This window comes from Oreochromis niloticus, linkage group LG19, assembly GCF_001858045.2.
Source record: "Oreochromis niloticus isolate F11D_XX linkage group LG19, O_niloticus_UMD_NMBU, whole genome shotgun sequence".
Classification (NCBI taxonomy): Eukaryota; Metazoa; Chordata; class Actinopteri; order Cichliformes; family Cichlidae; genus Oreochromis; species Oreochromis niloticus.
The window spans coordinates 30,442,117-30,464,780 of record NC_031983.2 but is presented as its reverse complement, the minus strand read 5'-3'; the positions used below and the strand labels follow the sequence as shown (position 1 = coordinate 30,464,780).

At 44.6% G+C, this 22,664-nt stretch overlaps 2 protein-coding genes across 3 annotated transcripts in view; both read right to left on the bottom strand.

Moving 5' to 3' along the window:
• The window catches only part of myt1lb (myelin transcription factor 1-like, b), a 126,873-nt gene extending 107,554 nt beyond the window's left edge, over positions 1–19,319 (bottom strand). Inside the window, exon 1 of one of the 2 annotated variants that reach the window (XM_025900943.1) lies at positions 19,297–19,319. The gene's annotated coding sequence lies outside the window, so the exon portion shown is untranslated. Of the gene's footprint in view, positions 1–4,234; positions 4,371–19,296 lie in introns of those variants that run through there. The other variant, XM_019348501.2, reaches the window with a different exon arrangement.
• Positions 19,320–20,313: 994 nt separating this feature from the next.
• Positions 20,314–22,450, bottom strand: LOC109195783 (formin-like protein 5). The gene is made up of 4 exons (XM_019348502.2): positions 21,917–22,450; positions 21,622–21,810; positions 20,884–21,014; positions 20,314–20,779 (listed from the first exon to the last, which is right to left on the bottom strand). The coding sequence occupies exons 1-4, from the start codon at positions 21,992–21,994 to the stop codon at positions 20,314–20,316; spliced, it is 864 nt and encodes a 287-aa protein (XP_019204047.1). The 5' UTR covers positions 21,995–22,450.
• Between the last annotated feature and the right edge of the window lie 214 nt (positions 22,451–22,664).

Below are 22,664 nucleotides of genomic sequence, written 5' to 3'. Positions count from 1 at the left end.
AAACCAACAAACACGCGAATAAACCGAGCGAAGGCAGGAGACGGAAACAGGAAGCAGTGACGGGATACGTTTCCCTTTTAGGCGTCGACTGGATTGTAATTTGTTGGTAATTATTCGATAATGAGGGATAACTCAGCCATGGGGTCAGTGAAAGATTAGCAGTGATTCTTCACAGGATCTTTGAATCTTCCACATCTGCAAACCAGATGTTGGTTCAGATTCAGTTTGAGGTCATAAAGATGGAGACAGTGATGACATCATGAATCAGACAGGTACACGCTCACAGTCACCATGCTGACATCACACCTGCATTTCTAAAATGGATTTTTATTGAGGTCTAACTGGAATAACATGTCTTTATCCCGTCTTCCTTCTCTCACCCAGATGGCCCCGCCCCTCCCTGAGCCTGGTTCTGTCGGAGGTTTCTTCCTGTTAAAAGGGAGTTTTTCCTTCCCACTGTTGCCAAAGTGCTTGCTCATAGGGGGTCATATGATTGTTGGGTTTTTCTCTGTATGTATTATTGTGGGGTCGACCTTACACTATAAAGCGCCTTGAGGAGACTGATGTTGTGATTTGGTGCTGTATAAATAAAATTGAATAAAGAAAATTTTTAAAATCTTCAAATCAGTTTTAAATATAAGTAAATTTATTCTACTTCTGTAGTAATTGTTTCATATAAAATATTTTTAATCCATTTTAAACTCATTTCAATGTCAGTTTTATAATTCAGCTCCTGCTCTCAGGAAACACCTGCACAAAAAGCTGAAACTGTTCTTACAAAAGTCAAACTTTATTTTACTTTTTTACTCTTTTTGCATGAAAATGATGAAAACTCATAATTAACGATGTGAACACTTCAGAATGTGTCACAGATGAAGAGAACAGCGCCGGCGCCACAAACAGAGCCTGAGTATGTTTGAGAATTCAGGTGACCCTCGAGCACTGAGACGGGACCACAGTGGGATTTATCTCCTGCTGTGAAACAGGAAGTAGGACGACACCTGAAGGCCGTCCATGCCGTCCACGCCAGGCTGACTGAGACACCAAACAAAGCAGCACACGCTGAACACAAAGGACTGACTTCTGTTCAATTTCATCACATTAGAGATGATCATACAAACGGCTGCCCTGAAGGCCCCGCATTAAAAACTCGATGTGTATCCTGATGTTAACCTAAACCAGCTTTTCTTGGCCTACATGTTGCTAATTGTTTCATATGCACTGATGAAACAAACTGTATGATGTCATAAATATGGACATAAATATTAGACAGACGCCTAAACCTGCAATCCTTCTCACGAACACCAGGGGGCGATGTCTGTGGACGCGTGTGAGGAGGACACAGACCGTCCCAATGTATGAGCTCGGCCTCGTACTGAATACGAGGATACTGAATAAAACATGCAGTTTGGCCACGCTAAGGCTCAGACAGGATGCACTCATTGGTTAAAGACCTGTGATTGACAAGTCATTAACCAATAGGTGAGCGCTTTCTGTTCGAGTGCTTCTGATGGCCCAAACCAACCACAGCTCACATTTATTATTGGGGGTCTAATAATGAAGTGACGTGCTTCACTGAATGGACAGAGACTTTCTGTCCAAAGTTGACGTTGCTGAAGCAAAACGGGCACAGGACAGATGTGTGTCCGTCAGCTGGGACGTGTGGGTGTAGTTAGTGATAGGAAAGGCTTAGTGGGATGTCCACAGTCCACTGCTAACATTTGCTCATGCAAAGAAGCACTGCAGGTACAACAAACTGTAAAATCCACCAAATCAGAGCGCGTGTTTGTTTTCAGCTGTTTAATGAGCCGCTCTCGTCGCTCTCAAAGCTCATTCCCTCGTCACTTTGATTTAATTCAGACCGTAATGCCTCAGAGCAAAGGTTCATGGGAAAAATGTGCACCCTGAGTAATACAAGTTTGTATCTTTACTTTCATAAATCTCTTTGTCACTGGACATCAGCATAACTGATGCTCGCTGACTGTCACTTTAATGAGCTCTCGCGGGAACACTCTGGCTCCCAGGTTGACTTTTCTGCACTTCATCATATCTAATATTGTCACAAATGAGAGTTATTATGACAAGGTTGTGTTTAAAGACATGCGACAGCACGGTTTCAGCTCCCAGCTCGTCACACGTCCACACGCCGGGCGAGCATCATTCATCAGTGTGGAGAGCGATTTGGACTCAAACCACAACCTCACCAAGTATCTTTTAGCGCATTAAAGTAACCACGTGCTAGTTTGTACCAGGACCCTAAAACTGACCCTTTCAGTGCACAAACCTAACCAAGTAAATCTAAGAACATCAACCTCACCACTTCTTTTATCTGCATAACACTTACTGAGTGCTCCTCAGTCCTTCAATCCAACCGCATCGCCTTCATTCAGGGACTGTCAGGAAGCATCACACAATGATCATCAATAACATCCAATCAAAATCCCACAATTTCCCTGTGCACCAAAACTGGAGGTCAGCTTTCTAGTATGATAACCTCACGGCTCCAGCAGCAGACAGCTAGCAGCTACAGCTGCCTGTGCCACCATGCACCTGCCAATCAAACAGACCACGCCCCTAAAAATGCATTTAAACAGGTGAGGCCTCTGCTGGATCCTGCAGGCAGCGTAGCTATGCATCTGATTTTAGTGCTAAACTTTAGGAAGATGCAGATAAGTGAACTTTTTCTGTCAGCTGAGGATGAATTTAATACGAGGCTCAGCAGAAATGCCTTGAAAAGCAGAAGTGAAGGTTAATAATCACACTCGTCATGTTGCAAGTCATTGTTCAAGTTCAAGGTTTTCTTCTCAGACATGGAAGCCACTGAAGAAGAGTCTACTTAACATAAATACTGTCTTAAATTCATCTCCTGAGATGAAAAGCGCTTGAACTATTTAGAGGCCATTTTTTAAAATCATGTATTCACCGACTGCAGCGCATATACATCTGTAAATTTAAAAGAAAAAAACTTCCCGAGTGAAAGAAAACGAAGGGAACCCCGGCGCTGCAGCAGGGATGGAGGGAGGCTGCTGAGGTTAGAGGTGCAGCTGCTGCAGAGTGGAAGCAAGTGAGCGCCAGGCAGCCAAAGGAGGGGGAGGAAGACAATCTGTGTGTTTGGGGACTTGAGATGATAGCGTGGGAGAAGGTGAAGGCTTGTTGTTCGCTGGGACCGAGGGAGAGGAGCGGGTGGGGTTGGGGGGGGAGAAAAGAATGAGCCGAGAGAGAGAAATGTATAAGGGAGGAGAGGTTGTATTGGTGGTGTATTGGGAGTAAGAAAGAGGAGGAATAACAAGCTTCAGCCTACTTATGTACAGTACAGAGTGTGTGTGTGTGTGTGTGTGTGTGTGCGATACTCGGGTCTTTGGAACAGGATGACAAATGTGCCAGACATGAAAGACCAGAGCACACACAAACCCACAGGGAGCCTCTTTACCTGCACACACACACACACACACACACACACACACACACACACACACAGCAGTAGCTTCAGGGGATAAACACACACACACACACACACACACACAGTGTATATTGCTGTGTTTGTAAGGACTAGATTAGGCTCCTCATTGTTAAACCAGCACAGTGTTTTAAAATCCCCTCGTTAACACCCACAGTTATAGGCAAAAATCTGCTAATCAATATTTCCTCCTACTAAAATCAGATTCATGATTACCTGTGAGGTCAGGTGTGCTGCTCACCACAAATCCACGGAGATGTGTCACCTGATTCAGCAGGAAGTCCCCTCAGCTTAGAGGGGATTTTTTTCATCTTTACAGTAAAAACTTGTCAGTAAAATCCACACAAACACTGCACATTTACACTTTTACAATTAAATATAAAAAATATGATATCCTGTAAAAACGTCTGTTGCACCTTATATTTCAGCTCAGTAAATATACGATGGGTAATAATTTGGATATACAGAAGAACTGTACTACATATTTTTCATCACTAAATGTATTACACTTACTTTTTTGTTACTTAATTGCTAGGTGGACAAAGTCACTCGTTACATTACTTTCTCGGTAAAATGTCCTGAAACTTATTGTCTCATAATCAACATTTAACGATATAAGTTGAGCCCCACACACCGCACACATCCCGACCCTGACGAGGACGCAGGTCATCCTTCTCTTAGCATTTAGGTGTGAACACAAAGCAAAGATGAAAACCAGCACAAAGACACTTCAAAGCGGTCGTCATGGTGATTCTGCTGTAGAAACACGTCTGTTACCTGTTGATGTTCAGGCTCTGGCTGCAGGGCTGGAGTCTGCATACACTCAGCTTTGACGTCACTCTGGGCTCTTAGCTAGCTTAGCGTTAGCATGCTGTGCATCTGTTAGCAAAGTGCCGACGTTGGGCGTTTATCAATATGCGTACTTGTGCGTACTTGCGTTCTCGTGTACTCGTGATACGTCATCAGTCGGAGACCAAGTACTGTTCCAATTCGAAGTACGCATCACGCCGAGAACGCGAAAAAGTCCCGGATGTGTTCTCGATCCGCCCATTTTATCGAGCATGCATCGGTGTAGACTTGGGACAGCTATATATCCCAGAATGCATTGCGTCCAAAACTCAACAGCGGACTCCCGGCACATCGCCCCCCCCGCTCGCGGTCTTCTCACTACTGAGGTTAAAGAAACCCCAGCAGCTGTCTATAGTATTGAGTGTCCACTAGAATAGAAATAAAAGCGTTCTAACATCTCACCTGCTTGTTTTTATTAAGGTATGTACACGTATGTACATGTACACTATTTTTATTAATAGAGGTTTCACTACTGAGGTTAAAAATGATATATAAGTCACTTAGATCACTTCTAAATGTTAATGTTTGGTTTATTTCAGTGTGTTATTTGTTCCTGAGTAAACCGGTTTGGCTGTGATTAAAGGTAAGCTTCATAACATGTTACTTACAGTTACATTAAGAGGGGACGGCAGTAAAAACTCCGGACCTGTGACATCATCACGTACGCTGGTGTTCCGACTGTACAAATCACGAGTCCGTGCTCGCGTACTTGAGAATTGAAAAACGGCCAACGAGTCCGTGCTCGCGTTCTCGGCGTGTACGTACTCACCGAGCACGCGAGTACGTACTCGCGTACTTGGGCATTGATAAACGGCCGTTATGTTAGCAGCTGGCTGGAGGACCTTTGTAATGCTAGCAAGGACATAAGGGCTGTGTCCCAATTCAGGGTATGCATGCTTGAAGTACGCATTTCAAGTGCGATTACGTCACCGCCACGCGACGACGGCTGTCCCAATTCAAAGTGTACTTCAAATGCATACTCCAAATGCGCCGTCGATTTCCCCAAATATCAAGCGTGGTCCGGTGCACGCTTCGTGGTCCCATATATCCCACAATCCATAGCGCGGCGGTGGATGTGGATCATTTTGCCGCAAAATACGGCAGAAGGGAGCAGCCGAAGAGTGAACTGTCAAGTACTGAATATTATGTCACTTATTTATGTGCGAATGTTTAAGAACATTAAAACATTACTGTTGGCCACATGTCGGCAAAGTTATGTGACATTAGTGATGTTTGTACTTTCAGCGGTAACTTAGTTTTAAAGCCTCTACTTCTAAATATATATATAGTCGACCTTAATCTTACAGAGAATGTGATGATTTTGTGGATAATTAAAGTCAGTCATATATCCACAAACACAACAAGCTGAAAGTCAGTGATGCTGCTCGGTTTGCAGTCCTGAATATGACGGCACAAGCAGGATTCACTGCACTGTTAATGTTAGCTATGTTATATTGCTGCCTCTGTTCGGTGGTGTCGAGCCAAACGGACTTTAACGTGTGTTTGAACGAGCTGACGGTTCACTCGTTAAGCTGAAAGAAAGATGCTTTAATCACAGGAGTCACACATGTGTCCACTGGACCATCTGGAACTCTTCTTGTTTAGCACTCGTAATAACACAAACACTAAATCCTCCTTCTCTTGTGCTGTTTTGTAGCAGTGTATACACCTGAGACTGTCACCTGTCTGTCTGTCCTGCACTCTCTCTCTGTTTCTTTCTCTCTGATTGTGGAATAAAAGTATGAACATGTATTTATAAGTTACACTTGTGTTTGAATCCTGCAGCTTATCACACATTTGATTTCCATGTGTGACGACTGCAAGTGTCCAGAGTGAGGACAGACTGAGGGACCCACTGCTGCACATCATCTGTGAGGCTTTGCACCCCTGATGATCCACCAGGACAAACTCAGTGTGTGAGGAAGAGGAGGAGGAAGAGCCAGCAGCAGCTGACAGATGGAGAGAATAGACAGACTGTTCCCTGTTTGTGAAGGACTGCTAGGAAAGTTTAACATCACTAATTGTCTGTCCTGAATCAGTCTTATTAGGTAATGTTCAAATAATGTTATCATCCCAGTGTTTTCAGTGTGGGAGAAAGTACTCAGGGCCTTCAAGTTACACACTATGAAAGGCAGCAACAAGTTTAATATTCAGAAACCTAAAGTATGTATCAGCAGCAGAATGGAGCTAAAAATAAATGTTTGTTTCAGTTCTATGAAGCTTTGAGTATTTTGGATTAGTAGCACTGCTGTGTTTGTTGCATCATATTGCTGTAATTGTTTATATGCTTTATATATTCTGAGCTAAGTTGATCTATAGTGTTACATCATATTCTATAAGGATGTTATGTGTTTGTAGACTTTCTGCCCAGTTTGACCCATTTAGCAGAAGTCAGCCTGTTTAAGGCTCTGATATCTATTCTGTATGACTTAAAGCAGTTATGACATGCTCTGATTTTCTCACCCAATAAAGGAATATTTCATATATCAGTCTGATCTTCATTCTATCAGAAACAGTTATCACAGCTCGTACATTTTCTTTTTACACATATATGTAAGCATTGAGCCAAATTTAGTAATGCCAACATACCGAAGGAACAATGTTTGTCTCTTATATATAATACATCTATATATACACTGTCAGAGATACTTGTCTTTGAGTGAAGATTTAAGGTGATAGGAAATATAAATAACTGCAACTTGCATCTTTGACCCAGAGTTCAAGCTCATATATATATATAATCTGACAATACATATAATATTGTCCATATTATATTAACATTACCACAGTGAGATGACTTTAGTCTCATGAACAACATTAGCTAATTATCATTTACTAACTAATCTTAAATGACTGTTCAGTACAGAAATGAAGCCCAACTATCATGTTTTACAGTCCTGTGGTCTCAACTAATCAAAGTGATGTCATGACAAAAATGAATGAACAACAAAACATTTTTTCTCCTTCATTTCTGTCACACAAAGCTGTATGAAACATTTCTCGCGGTTAGTATCATGGTTGCTAGGCAACCTGAACAGCGCGACGAAGGCTAGACCGTCCCATTTCACAAGCCTCTCACTTCCGCACTTCTCGTACTTGTAGTACGCACCGTACGTAGTACGCGTAGTGTGCGTACTTCAAGCGTGCAGACCCTGAATTGGGACACAGCCAAGGTGTTACTGTGTACAGCCTCACATCAAAAATGAGTCCCTGAGAAACACAAAGCAATAAGTCTGAATAATAATAAATAAAATGTTCACTGAAATATATGAAATCGGAGGTTTATTTATACAAATAATTAATCATCAAGTATAATATGCCTGGCATGAACTAAACCATTCTGAGCATTAATTTTTTTCAGTGAATAAAATATCACAAAATTATTGAGGTAACAACCAAGTAACAATATCAGCCAGGGTTTTTAGCAGATTAAATGATATTGATAAATGATATTACAAACTATAGAATGAAAACATTAGTAACATGATAATTATATGTCTTTTCACATTACACCATTGTTTCCATGTTTGACCAAACTGTAAGATAAAGTGATGCCCACAATGGAATATTTTAATGAAAAAAACAGATGATAATATTCAGTGTTTCCTCCACACCGACTTCATCTAGACGGGACACTCAGGTATATTTACAGCAGCTAAAGTATATTTGGTTATTGATTTTAGCTTTTCTCTGTTTTTTTTTTTTTTATTTGTTCAACACAGTCATCCTGTAGTTTACCACTGGACCATCCCTGGCTCTTATTTTGAAAGTTTAGCCACTCAGAATCCCTTCAGTGTTTTCACACAGGCAGGTGGACCAGGGCCACTCTAACTCTTACTGATCCATGAGCCTGCCTGGAGAGACAGCTTCGCATAGAGATGTGGTGTCCGGGGAAAAAGCTCCTGACTGAGTCCTGCAAGGCAAACTGGTCCAAGGAGAGGAGGCCGGACTGAGAGCAATCGAACAACCTAAAACAATCGGACAAGTCAGAGCTGGGAAACCTCAACAACAGCTGGAAGCTTCAGCCACTCCTGTAGCTGGACCTGGGTGTGGATCTCCTGGGAGCAGAGCCTGAGATAGATCCAGAGCTCGCTGGAGAGAATATATCTAATCTGATCCAGGATGGCCTCAGGACCCCCCCCCCCGGAAGAGCTGGATGAGGTGCCCGAGGAGGAAGAGGTCTGGAATACCTGCCGAGTGTTGTGAAACCACAACCTCGGATAGGAAAAAAAGGATGGACACGTGGTTTGCAGACCCGGTATGTTAGAACGGCAGCAAGTCACAATGCTGTTCCTCATGTTCCTCTTATTGGTGCAGTGGAAAGAGGCCTTTACTCTGAGATCTGAAACCCAAAATACCAACAGATCCCACAAACACACACGCACAGTTACCAAACACACACTCACACGAGCAGTTCGCAAACAAAGTGACTACACGCAGCCATGACAGCGGCTACATACACAAACACGCTCAGAGGCACGTGCTGATGGAAATTCAAAAGCATCGGCGTGAGAACAAAAGCATGGCAAGAGGGCATACATAAACATTCCATGTGCATGCATTATGCAGACACATGCACACATCCCAGCGCAAACACACAGCCCATTTACCTCACTCGCAGAGGTAAGAGCACGCATCATTTCACCCCCTCACTCCCTCTCTCCAGTCCCCAAATCCGTGGCATATGACCTTCTGTGGGACAGATAAAGAATGTGCTTATCAGTCATGCAAATGAGGCTGAATTCATTTTCCACAACAGATGGCCCCATAGATAATGATGATGGAGGAGAGAAAATTAAATGTCTCTCGCTCGGTGACCATGGCAACCGCGCCTCTGCGGCGTAATATCAATAATAAGTGTGCCGCATAATAAGGTTGTCAGTCCTGTGAATCAAAACCTCCCATGATGGGATAGGCTACAGGGGGTACGGTGGGGGGGTGAAGTATCTTAGAAAGTTTGGCTGACTCTGTAGGGCGCAGCGGGGGGCGGGGCTGAACCGCCGCCGTGCTCACGTTAAAAGGAACCCCGACTATATCAGCATGTTGGCTTTTGCTCTCAATGTCCTGTCCGTATGTTAAAAATTCAAGATGCACAAATCCTAAGTCTTGGTGTGTGCAATGCACTCTGGGTACACAAACTGGTTTCATACCAGTGCTGCTGTTTCTAACAAGACTGGAAACACGGCGTGCTCTCCGTGGACACGAGGAGGAGTAAGGAGCCAGACCTCCCGCAGCCCCTCCGTAAGAGCCGCGGCTCTTTCCTGAGCCCTCTCCCTGATGATGGAGATGGAGCAGCATTTGTAAAGCTTTAAACACTTTAGCTCACATCCATGACCAGTTTAGAACCAGTTTGTTTAGTGTTAGGAGATGATGATGGGTTAAATTGAGACGCAGCCGCTGTACAACCCTGGGTCTCTGCGGTGCTTCCCCTAGTTTGGTTTAACTGTTTTCTTTGATGATTGGTTGTTATAGTTTCCTTCTGGCTGGACTCAGATTAAAGGTGAACAGGCGGCTGTTTAACCATCAAGGAGTCAAGCTTGGACTCCAGCAGCTAAGATGTTGCAGAGAGCATGCAAAAGTTAGCACTGCAGGCATCATGATGTTTGAATCACGTCCTGCTTGTGTCTTTGCCTGAGTGTAAATACACTGTCTGTGTTTCCTGTTGTTCCTGGACGTTTATGCTTTATTTGCTTCTTGACATATTTTTGGATCATTCTCCTTACAGACACGATTGTTCCTCCCTGAGCACCTGATCCAACAGTGGTTGGAGATCACAGCACAACCAAAATTATTCTGTTTGCATGAACTTCTTTCCTTTAAAATCTTCCCTCAGAGAAGGAGACCAGGTCTGCAACCACGCTGTCAGCTGCCATCTACAAAGCAACTTTGCTGCATTAAGACGGTGTTATAACTGCAATAAAACAGAGTCTGCAGTCAGTCTGTGACTGAATGAGATCAAGTTGGCATTTCCATGCAGTCTGTTTGTGATGATAAAGTGATTAATGGAACCTCAGATATGTGACAGAATTCTTCCACAAATAGAGACAACCAGAATAAAACCAGAATAAAACCAGGATAAAACCAGAATAAAACCAGGATAAAACCAGAATAAAACCAGAATAAAACCAGGATAAAACCAGAATAAAACCAGAATAAAACCAGGATAAAACCAGAATAAAACCAGGATAAAACCAGAATAAAACCAGAATAAAACCAGGATAAAACCAGAATAAAACCAGGATAAAACCAGAATAAAACCAGAATAAAACCAGGATAAAACCAGAATAAAACCAGAATAAAACCAGGATAAAACCAGAATAAAACCAGGATAAAACCAGGATAAAACCAGAATAAAACCAGGATAAAACCAGGATAAAACCAGAATAAAACCAGGATAAAACCAGAATAAAACCAGAATAAAACCAGAATAAAACCAGGATAAAACCAGGATAAAACCAGAATAAAACCAGAATAAAACCAGGATAAAACCAGAATAAAACCAGGATAAAACCAGGATAAAACCAGAATAAAACCAGGATAAAACCAGATAAAACCAGAAAAACAGAATAAAACCAGAATAAACCAGGATAAAACCAGGATAAAACCAGAATAAAACCAGGATAAAACCAGAATAAAACCAGGATAAAACCAAAATAAAACCAGCTGAGTCGAGCCCCTGCAGCAGGGAGACACGGTGCAGAGATTTGTGCTCATCAGCGCAGACTGACTCAGACTGACTGAAACATGTTGGCAGTCTGTGTTTCTTAGTTGGACGGCAGATATTTGCAAACATTTGCCGATCTCTCTGAGAGTGACTGCAGTCAGTCTGAGTCACACTGCAACTGTTTGCCTCCTACTGCAGACCCGAGCAAAGGCTGAGTGTTGCATGCTCAACCTCCTGGCTGGTTGCTGCAACTACTTGCAGCTGCTGAATGCAGACTAATGAATGCAATGACTGGACACGCACAGATTACTTCAGAGGAGTTTGCTGTCGTGTTTTTGCTCTGGAGCCGCTGTAACTCAGATCCTCTGCTGCGTCTCCATTTGAGCTTTATTGAACTTAAACATGACGAGTCTGAGCCACTTATAATTATTAATGATAATTCACAGGCCTGGCTGTAACTAATGACTTTATTTTGGTGGTTTAAACCACACTGCCAACACCGTGTGTCTGATTCTTTCATTTCTGAGCTCTTTAACGTTCCACCAGGACGTGTGCAGCACCTGTGTGGTTCACATATGTAATAAGCCGTTATTATTCACTCATTTTTGGTGACGTCACCGTTGCTTTCTTACTGAAAGCTCATGAGTTCTCGAGTCTGTGCAGCCAGGAGATCCTTAGATTAGCGTAGCTTAGCATATTGACTGGAAACAAAGGGAAACTGCTAGCCAGGCTGTGCTTCAAATCCAAACAAAGCACCTGTTTCAGCAGGTGTTACCTTTGCTTTAAGAGCTCCTCGAGTGCTCGTAAACTTTCGTGCCATCTTCCTGCATCACAAAGTCTATGAACACCGCCTGTGATTGGCTGACAGGCCGAGGCGGACGTCGGTGTGTTGTCTGTTGGGATTCGAGCATAAAACAGCAGCTCTGCTTGTGACATATATCAGCTGAAATTAGAACGATAGAGATTGGGCCTTGGACTTACGGTAAATGTCTGAAATATGAATTGATCCCAGCTCTCATTACTAAACTTAATAGCTACACACTCGTGGGAAAATTGAAAAACCTGAGCGATAAGGCTCCCAGATCAGCGTTTATCCTTTAAAGCAGATCAGATCGTCTTCTAGTATTCTGCATTTCTGTGCTCCGCTCTTCACTTTGCAGCTTTGTGCTCCACTTTTTAATTGAAACGCAGGTTTGACAGAGCCGGCGCGGCGCTTATTTAACTTTAAACTTATGGAATTCAGTCTCTGTGCTCAGACTAATGCTGCTGTTTCTCGGTGTGCCGTTGAGCAGCAGCAGAGATCTTGTGAAGAACGGCATTAAATCTGTGATATGCATCTCATTTTGCAGCACGTACGTTTGCAAAGAGACGTGGAGCTCGACTCTCGTTTGCATCGCAGCTCGCCTAATTACAGATCTGATTTATTTGCTCCATTATTAAAACTCGAGCCCGAGCGTTCCCGATGAAAACAGAGATTAATGCTGAGTGTGGGACGGGATCTGGGACGGAAATGTCATTCCTGAGAAGTGGGAAAGATGGGAATTGTTCAAAGCTGGTGCAGGGATCTTCAGAAACGATGTGATTCTGAATTTCCATGAAGTGACCTTGAGGGCTGTTTCCTACATCATCCTTCTTTATTGACCAGTTGCTCAATCACATATGGTTGAGTACTCCTGCTCCCCCTCGCTTCAGCAAACACCTGCTCAAAGCACAAATACCACACGCCTGCTCCACTGCACACGAGTGTGCCTCACACACACACACACACACACACACACACAGACACACAGACACACACACACACACACACAGCCAATGACCCATCGCTGCAGGACTGCTGCTCCTGGATGTCTCCAGGCTGATTCTGTGAATTCTTCCTTCGACGTCTGACGACTAAGACGACGTGTCAGGGAGCAGAAACTCCACAAACGCTCAAATTCACAAGAAAAACGTCAGATTTTAAAGAAATAAACTCTGTGTTTTGTTGTTTAACGGTCTGGTTAGAAGATGATGTTCTTCTATTAACATTTCTTACAAGCATTTCCGACCAACCTAACTGTGAAAAGTGAAGTAATATTACTCAGAATAAGCTGCTGCTTTTTTATTGTAAATTTGTTTTACTTCACAAATATCACTTCATCTGTTACCTCACTGTTTTTCTCTCATACATTTTTTCATGTAAAGCTCTCAGTTTTTTCCTTCTGAATTTTACATTTTTATATTTATTCAAACTTTTAAACGTTAATCTGTGAAATTTAGAAGCTTTTTGTCCCCAGAATCTTACCTCCGCCTCACCCACTCCCTCATCTCCTTTTTAACACTCGTTCGTGAACAGCACGCTGGTGTGGGGTCAGTTTCCTGTGCTGATGTCACTCTGCAGTCTGAACTCTGATGAATTTTTCAGTCGAAGAAAAAAAGCCTGCAGCTCTTTGAAGGATGAAGGAAGTGGAAATGTGATTCTGTGAAGCCTGAAGGATGTTTAGATCTGCTGACCGTCGTGGAGTGTCATGAAGCCAGGTACAACATCATCACCATCATCATCATCATCATGTCTCACCCAGTCACATTTAAATCCTGTAACGCTCATGTTTATCAGGCAGTGCATGAGCTCAGTCGGCTCCTCTTTGTAATAAAACCACCAAACAACGAGTGTGATTCAGACCAGCATCATCTGTCTGATGAATCTGAACCCAGCCTCTGCTGTGCTGCCGCAGAAATTATTATTTAACCTTTATTTAACGAGGAAGACGACTCTTGAGATTAAAAATCTCATTTACAACACTGTCCTGGCCGAGATATGCAGCAGTTCAGTCAGCGCTGGTCACACCGACATGAACACACACTGAACAAGTGACAGAAACCACGACGATAAGGAGCCGGAAAACATCTGGATTCTGGTTCAAAGCTCAGGAGACTCAGAGTAGGTGAGGTCCAGGCGGAGCGAGCGCAGCCTGCAGGTCAGTTAAAATGATGCTGGATTCATTCGGTGACAGAAACTCTAAAGGTTTGATGTGTTTTTCAGAGGATTCCCAGCTGATGACGGAAGGAGCTGCACATCAGACTAAAGGACTGAAAACAAAGACTGGAGACATTTTTCTGAAGGAAACAGCAGTGACAGAAGAGAGGACAACAGAGGCAGAAGCACAAAGATTCAGTGGAGGGTAAGAGCAATAAGATTACTGATGAATGGCAGCAGCCTGTGGTGGACGCTAACATGACAAACATCCAGCATGTTCATAAAAGGTCTGTTTGTAGTTTGCTCTCAACTTTTTACCTCCTGCTGCTCAGTGTGAGGGTTTAAGAGCCCAAACATTTCAGCCTTTAGCTTTACTGATGCAGGTGAGAGGGTCAGAGATTCTGATTGTGCACCTGAGAGCATCATCAGTTTTATCGGCATTCGGCAGAAGTTTGCAATCACACAGGTCACACAGGAGGCCGAGAGCCGGGAGAGGAGCTGCACCACAGCCTGCACCAGCTCAGCCTCTGCTGCAGCACCACACCTGTCCTGGAACACAGGTAATGTGCCCGTCCCCCTTCTCTGAGTAAAGTACAGCTGTCAGTCTGAGACCCAGAACAACCAGCAGATATGCAGCTGTTTCATCCATGCGTTTGTTGTTTGTGAATGCAGATGCATTTAAAACGATCGTCAAAGATGGATCTCTGTCCCAACAGCCTGCAGTCTGACTGCAAACAGAAACAGACTCTTTATATTCATAGACAGATTTGTGTTTACACAGATGACCGGGTGAAACTGAGCTGTGTGCAGGAAGCCTTTAAACAAATGCACATTACACCATTTAGTGGCCTCACTGCTGCCCTAAACTACACCCACCGTGATTTAAAGCTTAAGCCTCGTGCTGAGACCCAGCAGTGCTTTCAGACTCTTTACGACCTTATAAAGGTGATATTACAGATTATATTGTAGAGATTTCAAAGATGTCTAAAGGTTCTGGTTCGGTCCAGTTCTCAGTCTGAGAGTTTGGTTTTGCACGTCCTCGTTTTTCCATCTTCCAGATATTCTAAGAGTTTGGTTGAATAATCCAAGAGTCCGGCTGGTGATCCTAAAACTTTTGCTGGCAGATAAACAAAGAGCATTGGGGACATTTTGATCTGTGACTGTCGTATGACACTCAGTCTTCAGCTCTTCGTCGGGACTTTGGTCTCCTCTGGCTTTTGAGTTCGCAGATGTTGAGGAGAGCACAGCAATAAGAGAAAAATGAAAGGAGAGCTGGATTTGCTGCAATAGGATGAAGCCGGTTTTGTAATATGGCCTCAGTTGTATTCTGCCTGTGGCGAGGAGCGCTTGCAGTAATCAAATGCAAACTTTCCAGCTAATGATTCACTTCAGCTGCTGCCATTACACACCCACCTCCATCTTTAATAGATACTCGGAGCTGGAGGCTTCTTTTTGTCTTCCTCCAAATATAAACCCAAGGATGGAGGGGAAAGACGGCATGACTCATCAGATGATTGTCTTTGCTCGGGGCTGCAGGTCTTCAGCTGGTTACACATCTCAGTGTTAGGACTTCAGACAGAAGCAGGAGTCAGAAAGCTAAGGCAGGAAACTGAAAGCGATACCAGCACGCCTGCAATGATCCGGAAATTTGAGTCCTTTCAACCTGAGTTAGTGTTGCAGACTTTCTGTTCCTCTTCACATCGGTGTAAACTATGGCTGCTTCCTGCTTCAGCTCTGCTTCATGTGAAACATCGCAAACACGATATTTGAAACTCTGAAACTATAAAATGCAGAGAGATTTCAATGTGGGAACTCATCTATAAACATTTATTTATATGTAATAAAACCTCACTACAGCTTTAACTAATTGAGCAATCTACCAATGTAATTATTATTATTTTGAAAATGTTATACAGTAAAATCATAGCAGTGACTTTGTGTCGTACAGTCGTGTCCTAACAGATGGATATTACAGTAAAGTTTGTAATACATAAAGAGCCAATTTTTAATAGACCAAATTGTTAGCATTTAATTTCTTCATTCATCTTCTGTTGCTTAGTTAGTTTTCACCCATCCATCCATTCATTAGCCTATTTCCTGTCACAGTCTGGCTGTGAAGCTGACTGTGTGGAGTGAGGAGGTGGACCCAAGAGCAAACATGCGAGGAGACACAACAAAACCATTCATTAGCCTATTCCAGCTACCACAGGGTGGAGAGGTCGCCATCCTGTTGCATTCACATTCACACCTATCGGCAATTTAGGATCACCACTTCACCGAATCCCTTTGGACTGGTGAAAGTTAGCGGCCATCCAGGTCTTTATGTCTTTAAGACATTCCTGCAGTTTAACTAATTGGTGTGTGTTACCTGGCTTCATGGATAGATAGAGCTGCGTGTCATCTGCATAGCAGTGAAAATTTATGCTATGTCTTCTAATGATGCTGCCTAAGGGAAGCATGTATAATGTAAACAGAATTGGTCCTAGCACTGAACCCTGTGGAACTCCATAATTGACCTCAGTGTGTGAAGAGGACTCTCCATTTACATGCACAAATTGGAGTCTATTAGATAGATATGATACAAACCACTGCAGTGCAGTACCTGTAATACCTACAGCATGTTCTAATTGCTCTAATAGGATATTATGGTCAACAGTATCGAACGCAGCACTGAGGTCTAGCAGGACAAGCACAGAGATGAGTCCACTGTCAGAGGCCATAAGAAGATCATTTGTAACCTTCACTAAAGCTGTTTCTGTGCTGTGATGAGCTCTGAAACCTGACTGAAACTCTTCAGATAAGCCATTCCTCTGCAGATGATCTGTTAGCTGTTTGTTTTAAAAATGTTTGAAATGAGTTTACAATGAGGTCAGACAGCTGGATCAAGTATGAGGCCAGGAACACAGACCGGCCACTGTGATTGGTTGAAACACTGTCACTGACTTCAACAGACCAATCAACTTTGCCCTTGATACTTTTTGACTGGTCATGTGATTTTTGTCATGAACAAGTCCAAGCTGGCAGCAGCAAAGATGCATCTTACAAATCCACACATATACGTTTATAGCGTGCCTAATAAAACGCCCGGCTCTGTGGCGGATCAGAGGACCTTTCTGCACTATTAAAGCAAAACAAGTTAAAATACTCTGCAGTTCCTCTGAGGTGATCAGAACTGCAGAGTCAGGTACCTGATTCAGGTTAAATGTAGTCATATTGAATCAATAGCTGCGCTGCTGATATGCAGATATCGATTTGCGCCACTTTGAGCAGCCATTGATTCCCCCGAGCATTTAATTTCTCTTCTGTGATGGCATTTGGCCACATTTAGATTATTTCTCCTCTATTCATTGTCTCGGATTGATCAGAAAACATTTTATTGCTCCAGATGTAAAACGCATCGATCAGTTGCATGTATGCATGTATGTTTGAGCTCCATTATCTAACCTGCTTTCTATCTTGGTCGTGCCTGCCCTCCATCCCTCTCTCCTCTGGCTTCAGCGTGCACTCTCGCCCCCTCTTTTCCTCTGTGTCTACCAGCCAGACGCTCTCAATATAGCTCTGCTCATAAACACAGAGACAAAGAGAGAGAGAGAGAGAAAGGCTCCTGTGGCAGTCATAAAAATGAGTGAGGGGCAGGGGAGAGGGGGAGACTGGGGTGAATGAGTGGGAGGAGAGAAGGAGGGAGGAGAGGACATACTTATGTAGAGCAGCAGGAACAGAGTGTGTGTGATGGAGAGAGCGAGGGGGAGAAGGAGATGAATCAAGCAAAGCAGAAAGATAAGTCAATGAGCGAGACAGTGGGGGTGAGGAGAGGAGGGAGGGAGGCAAGAAATGACGCAAGACAGCAGCAGAGAGAAAACGAAAGAGGAAAACGCAGGAAGGAGGAGAACGACGAGGAGATACCAGAGCTGATCGGTCACTTTAGGCAGTCATGTAAGCAATAAATCCACTGCCTGGGGACCACACACACACACACACACACACACACACACACACACACACTCTAACATCACCTGACAGCACAATTACAAACACAGAACGCACTGCGATGCAGTGGACAGGTCATAAACCGAGCTGTGATTAATCCAAGATTCATGCGCCTCAAACATCGCCTCATCAATATTTTCCACATCAACAATAAGATGAGGCTGTGATAACGAAGCCGAGGAGGTTCATTCAGGCATCAAGTCGAAGCAGATTTCATTAAAACGAGCTGAAACCGTTTTTACAGAGAGACCAACACAGAGATAAAAGCTGGAGGATTTTTCAGTGCAATTGGCCGAAAGCGGCTGCAGTACCGCTAACGTCCACTGTGAGCCGTGAGAGCAGGCCCGTTGAGACATGTTGTCTCTCCAGCGTGTCCTGGGTTTGTCCCAGGGCCTCCGCCTCCTCTAAGGGCGTGTAGGAACACCTTACCCAACAGGTACCTGGGAGGCATCCTTTCAACCTGCCCAAACCAACTCAGCTACCTCCTTTCGATGTGGAGCAGCAGCAGCTCTGCACACTTCACCGGGGGGGGGCGGAGCCTATCCCACCCTGTCACAGGGCCGACACAGTATGGTCACAAACCCAAAACAACATGGCAGCAGCCACAAAGCCAAAGTCTGTGACTCAAAACTTCAGGAACAAATGCAGCGACTTCCACCTTTGACATACAGTCTTTGTTCCCGCTGCCTCATTAACTCAATTATCTCATTACTACTAATATAACGACTTATTGATCTTGTAGCGTGCATTTTTTCTCACCTACGTCACCCAACGGGCGCCGCTGAAATGGTTCCTCCCAAACACTGTAAGAAACATCAGGCTCTCAGCTGTAAAAGGTCGCGGTAACGTTTTGGAATAACACCTTCATCGTGCAGTACAGGAAAGGTTACAGCCTGTCGCATTCCCCCATAAACAAAAGCCAGTCCAAAAAAGTTAGGATACTTTTTTATTAATGAGCATTTCTGCAGGTACCTGCAGACTCAGATCAGTGCCGCTTTTCTCCAGGTGTTACCATAAAGTTTAACATCCATGAAAAACAGGGTTTATGAGGCTGCGTTAGATGTAGCAGGAAGTTATTAGCTTCCATCAAAAGATTCATGCCATGTTCTGACTGCAGGACTTTTACAGCTGACCAAGAATGATGAGTGAGCGCGTCACTGAAAGCCTCAGAGCAGAAATATGCTTTTTTTTAACGTGTTTAACCAAAACCACAGAGCGGCATGTGACAGTCTGAAATCAAGCGTCCTGAAAGTCCGGTTTGTTCGTGTATGTCTTTATTTAGCCTTCCCTTGCATTAACCTTGAGCACGCGGGCATGTAAAGTAGGAAGGTGTGAATGGCTGCGAGCCTGAGAGCGAGAGAGGAAACACAACGTTGTAATTACCGGCTACACGCTGGCTGGCAATCATAGCCTCTCTGCTCCTCGCCTGTGCTTCCTCCCTCCATCCTCCTCTCCTGCAGACCTCCGACATCTCTTCCTGCCTCTCTCTCTCTAACTGTCGCGCTCACAGGAGGGGTCTGAGCGGGCCGGTGCAGGTGGGGTGCAGCTCCAGCACGGCGGCCTGCTGGGCAGCTATCAAGGTAGATATTCGCTTTGGCCATCAGACGTCTACTTACTGCTTTGGTGCATAAAATTGCAAACACTGAGAATAATTAGTATGCACATCTGTGCAGAGCTGCCCTCTGCAGGCCTGAGCATCATGTGAAGGTCCGTTCTGCACGTTTTATGTCTGCAATGGAGAAAAGGTGGAATATAAGAGACGAGGAGTTTTTGTATCAACCTGCAAAAAGTTGCCGGTCTTTGTGAACTGACTCGCTGCTGGAGTCCCTGCTGGATGGTAGAGGAACTGCAGATTTTGGTGATAGCTTCATGTTTTAGGCCCGATTGGTCCCAAATCTCTGGTACGGGTTCAGCTGGCCAGAGACCACCTCCATCACAAAACAAAGGTGACCACGCCCCTCATAGAGCCTCGCTTGGACACGCTCGTCGGCAAGAAGTGAAGCAGCTCATCACTACCGGCACACTTTTGGGCCGGAGGTTTTCGTCAAGTTTTTATTTTGGCATTTCCGTTGATCCGTACAATAAATTTGCATTTTAGCCTAAATATTTAAGTTTCCTATAACACTTAAATGGAAATATATTTAAAGCTAACATTTAGATTTAATGATTAACATTTAAAATTGTGCTTTAAATATGAAAAGTTAATTTTTCTAAATGTTGTAAAAAATTAATCAAAACAAAAACATTAAGGTTTTGAGCTAAATGTGGAAAAATGTTGCTGTTACTTTCAGCATGTTTCACTTCACAAAATGAAAGTGCGTGGACTCATCACATAATATTAATAAATTGAATAGTTTATTGACAGAATAAAACCAAGAAAAAGGATGCAAACTGATTGTGTTAAAAATGGTCGGGGGTGGTCGTGGCGGGGGTGGTCGTGGCGGGGGTGGTGTGGTCGTGGCGGCCAGGGTGCCCGGTGGCGGGGGGGGTGGTCGTGGCGGGGGTGGTGTGGTCGTGGCGGCCAGGGCGCCCGGTGGCGGGGGTGGTGTGGTCGTGGCGGCCAGGGCGCCCGGTGGCGGGGGTGGTGTGGTCGTGGCGGCCAGGGCGCCCGGTGGCGGGGGGGGTGGTCGTGGCGGCCAGGGCGCCCGGTGGCGGGGGGGGTGGTCGTGGCGGCCAGGGCGCCCGGTGGCGGGGGGGGGTGGTCGTGGCGGGGGGGGGGGTGGTCGTGGCGGCCAGGGCGCCCGGTGGCGGGGGGGGGGTGGTCGTGGCGGGGGGGGGGGGTGGTCGTGGCGGCGTGGGGGTCCAAAACCTGTGAACGAAGCCGACGTGGGGGAAGTGGCGGCCGGTCTGGCCGTGCCGGAGTAGGCTATAAAGAGTGATATGAACTTTATTTAGAATTTATAGTGAAAATGTCTGGAGCACACCAACAGATATTTGGATATCAATGGAAATACCAAAATAAAAGCTTACGATAACCTGCTCAAGAAGGGGATCCGGGCCTGGCGGTGGTTGCTGGCGTGGTTGCTGGCGTGGGGGTCCAAAACCTGTGAACGAAGCCGACGTGGGGGAAGTGGTGGCCGGTCTGGCCGTGCCGGAGTAGGCTATAAAGAGTGATATGAACTTTATTTAGAATTTATAGTGAAAATGTCTGGAGCACACCAACAGATATTTGGATATCAACACAGGTGATCCAGGTGATCGATATATGTATTTTTTGTCTGCTTATTCTGTTGGTTTTTGTTTTTTGCCCTTTTCCCCGTCCCTCTTCTCAGGTTTCTCTTTCTCCCCTTTCTTTCCACCAGTCAAGTCTGTCCCGTATTCAACAAGTGAAAATAAAATAAACACTAAAAGGTGAATCAAATGGACCATTACGGCAAGGCTGGAATGGTCCATTTGGTAAAGTAAATCCGTTGGGCATCTTTCTTCGCCTTTAGACAATAATTCTGATGGCAAAAGAGCCAAACGGGACAGGTTAAAAAAAAAATAAAAAATAAGAAAAAAGCCTGATAACAAGCCATTCATTTGACTCAGGTGTGTTGGAACAAGGATGCATCTAAAAGCTGCAGGACGGTAGCTCTCGAGGACTGGGATTGGGCACCCCTGCTATAAAGAGTGATATGAACTTATTTAGAATTTACCTGAGTGAAAATGTCTGGAGCACACCAACAGACATTTGGATATCAATGAAATACCAAAATAAAAGCTTACGATAACCTGCTCAAGAAGGGGATCCGGGCCTGGCGGTGGTTGCTGGCGGTGGTTGCTGGCGTGGGGGTCGTGGCTGCCGAGCCGCACGTGGCTCGGCAGCCAAGGAAACGCCAAAACCTGGGGATGAAGCCGACGTGGGGGTCCTGGCAGCCCGTCAGAGTGCGGCAGTCGTTGCTGGTCTGTAGTAGGCAATAAAGAGTGATATGAACTTATTTAGAATTTACCTGAGTGAAAATGTCTGGAGCACACCAACAGATATTTGGATATCAATGGAAATACCAAAATAAACGCTTACGATAACCTCCGGATTAAGGAGAACTATCCGTGGGGGCCGTGCTGGGCCGACGACGAACTCCTCGGGCAGCACCTCCATGTTACTGAGAAAAACCACGTCAGCTGCAGCGCAGCCACACTCCTAAATACGGCTCTCCTGACAAGCGTAATCTGCTGCAGCTGGCTGTGGGTAACGAGCAGCAGGTGTGTCTGCCTCCAACGTAGAGGCACTTCCGGGGTCGCGATCCTTCCAGCGACCCAAAACATCCAGGAGTTTGGAGCGTGATGTCACGGGGGTGGGCGTGGAAAGGATTTTGGCCTGATGCGGCATTTTCCGGGTCCAACCAAAGCGCAAGAGAAAAAGGAGCGAAGGCACACACAACAGCCATGATTCGTTCTTCCTGTGTGGTCGGCTGCAATGTTCGGGGCTTGAAAATGGTTTATCTTTTCATTCTTTCCCCACCTGGAAGCAACATGAGGCAGCTCGTGTATCGATGTTACCAAACGAAGGCGTCTAGCCTGGATAGCAGCTGTGAGACGAGCTGATATCCAGCTCTCTTCCATCTCCAAATATCTGTTGGTGCTCCAGACATTTTCATTCCATTAAGTTCTAAATATGTTCACATCACTCTTTATAGCCTATTAGTTTTATTTTCGATGCGCTCTGAGGTCATAGCAAATTAGAACAAACATCCTGAGTGATTTTGCAGAACTACCTTCTATTTATAGAGTTGCTAATTATTTGGCATTATTGCAGCTAACCAGCCTAT

Bases quoted from the DNA above. Each gene is read 5' to 3' on its own strand.
- LOC109195783 (XM_019348502.2), bottom strand. From the start codon at position 21,994: ATGGAGGTGCTGCCCGAGGAGTTCGTCGTCGGCCCAGCACGGCCCCCA. The intron at 21,811-21,916 runs GTAAGCGTTTAT...CACTCTTTATTG, and splicing joins TCCTTAATCCGGAGGTTATC to CCTACTACAGACCAGCAACG. The intron at 20,780-20,883 runs GTAAGCTTTTAT...CACTCTTTATAG, and splicing joins CCCTTCTTGAGCAGGTTATC to CCTACTCCGGCACGGCCAGA.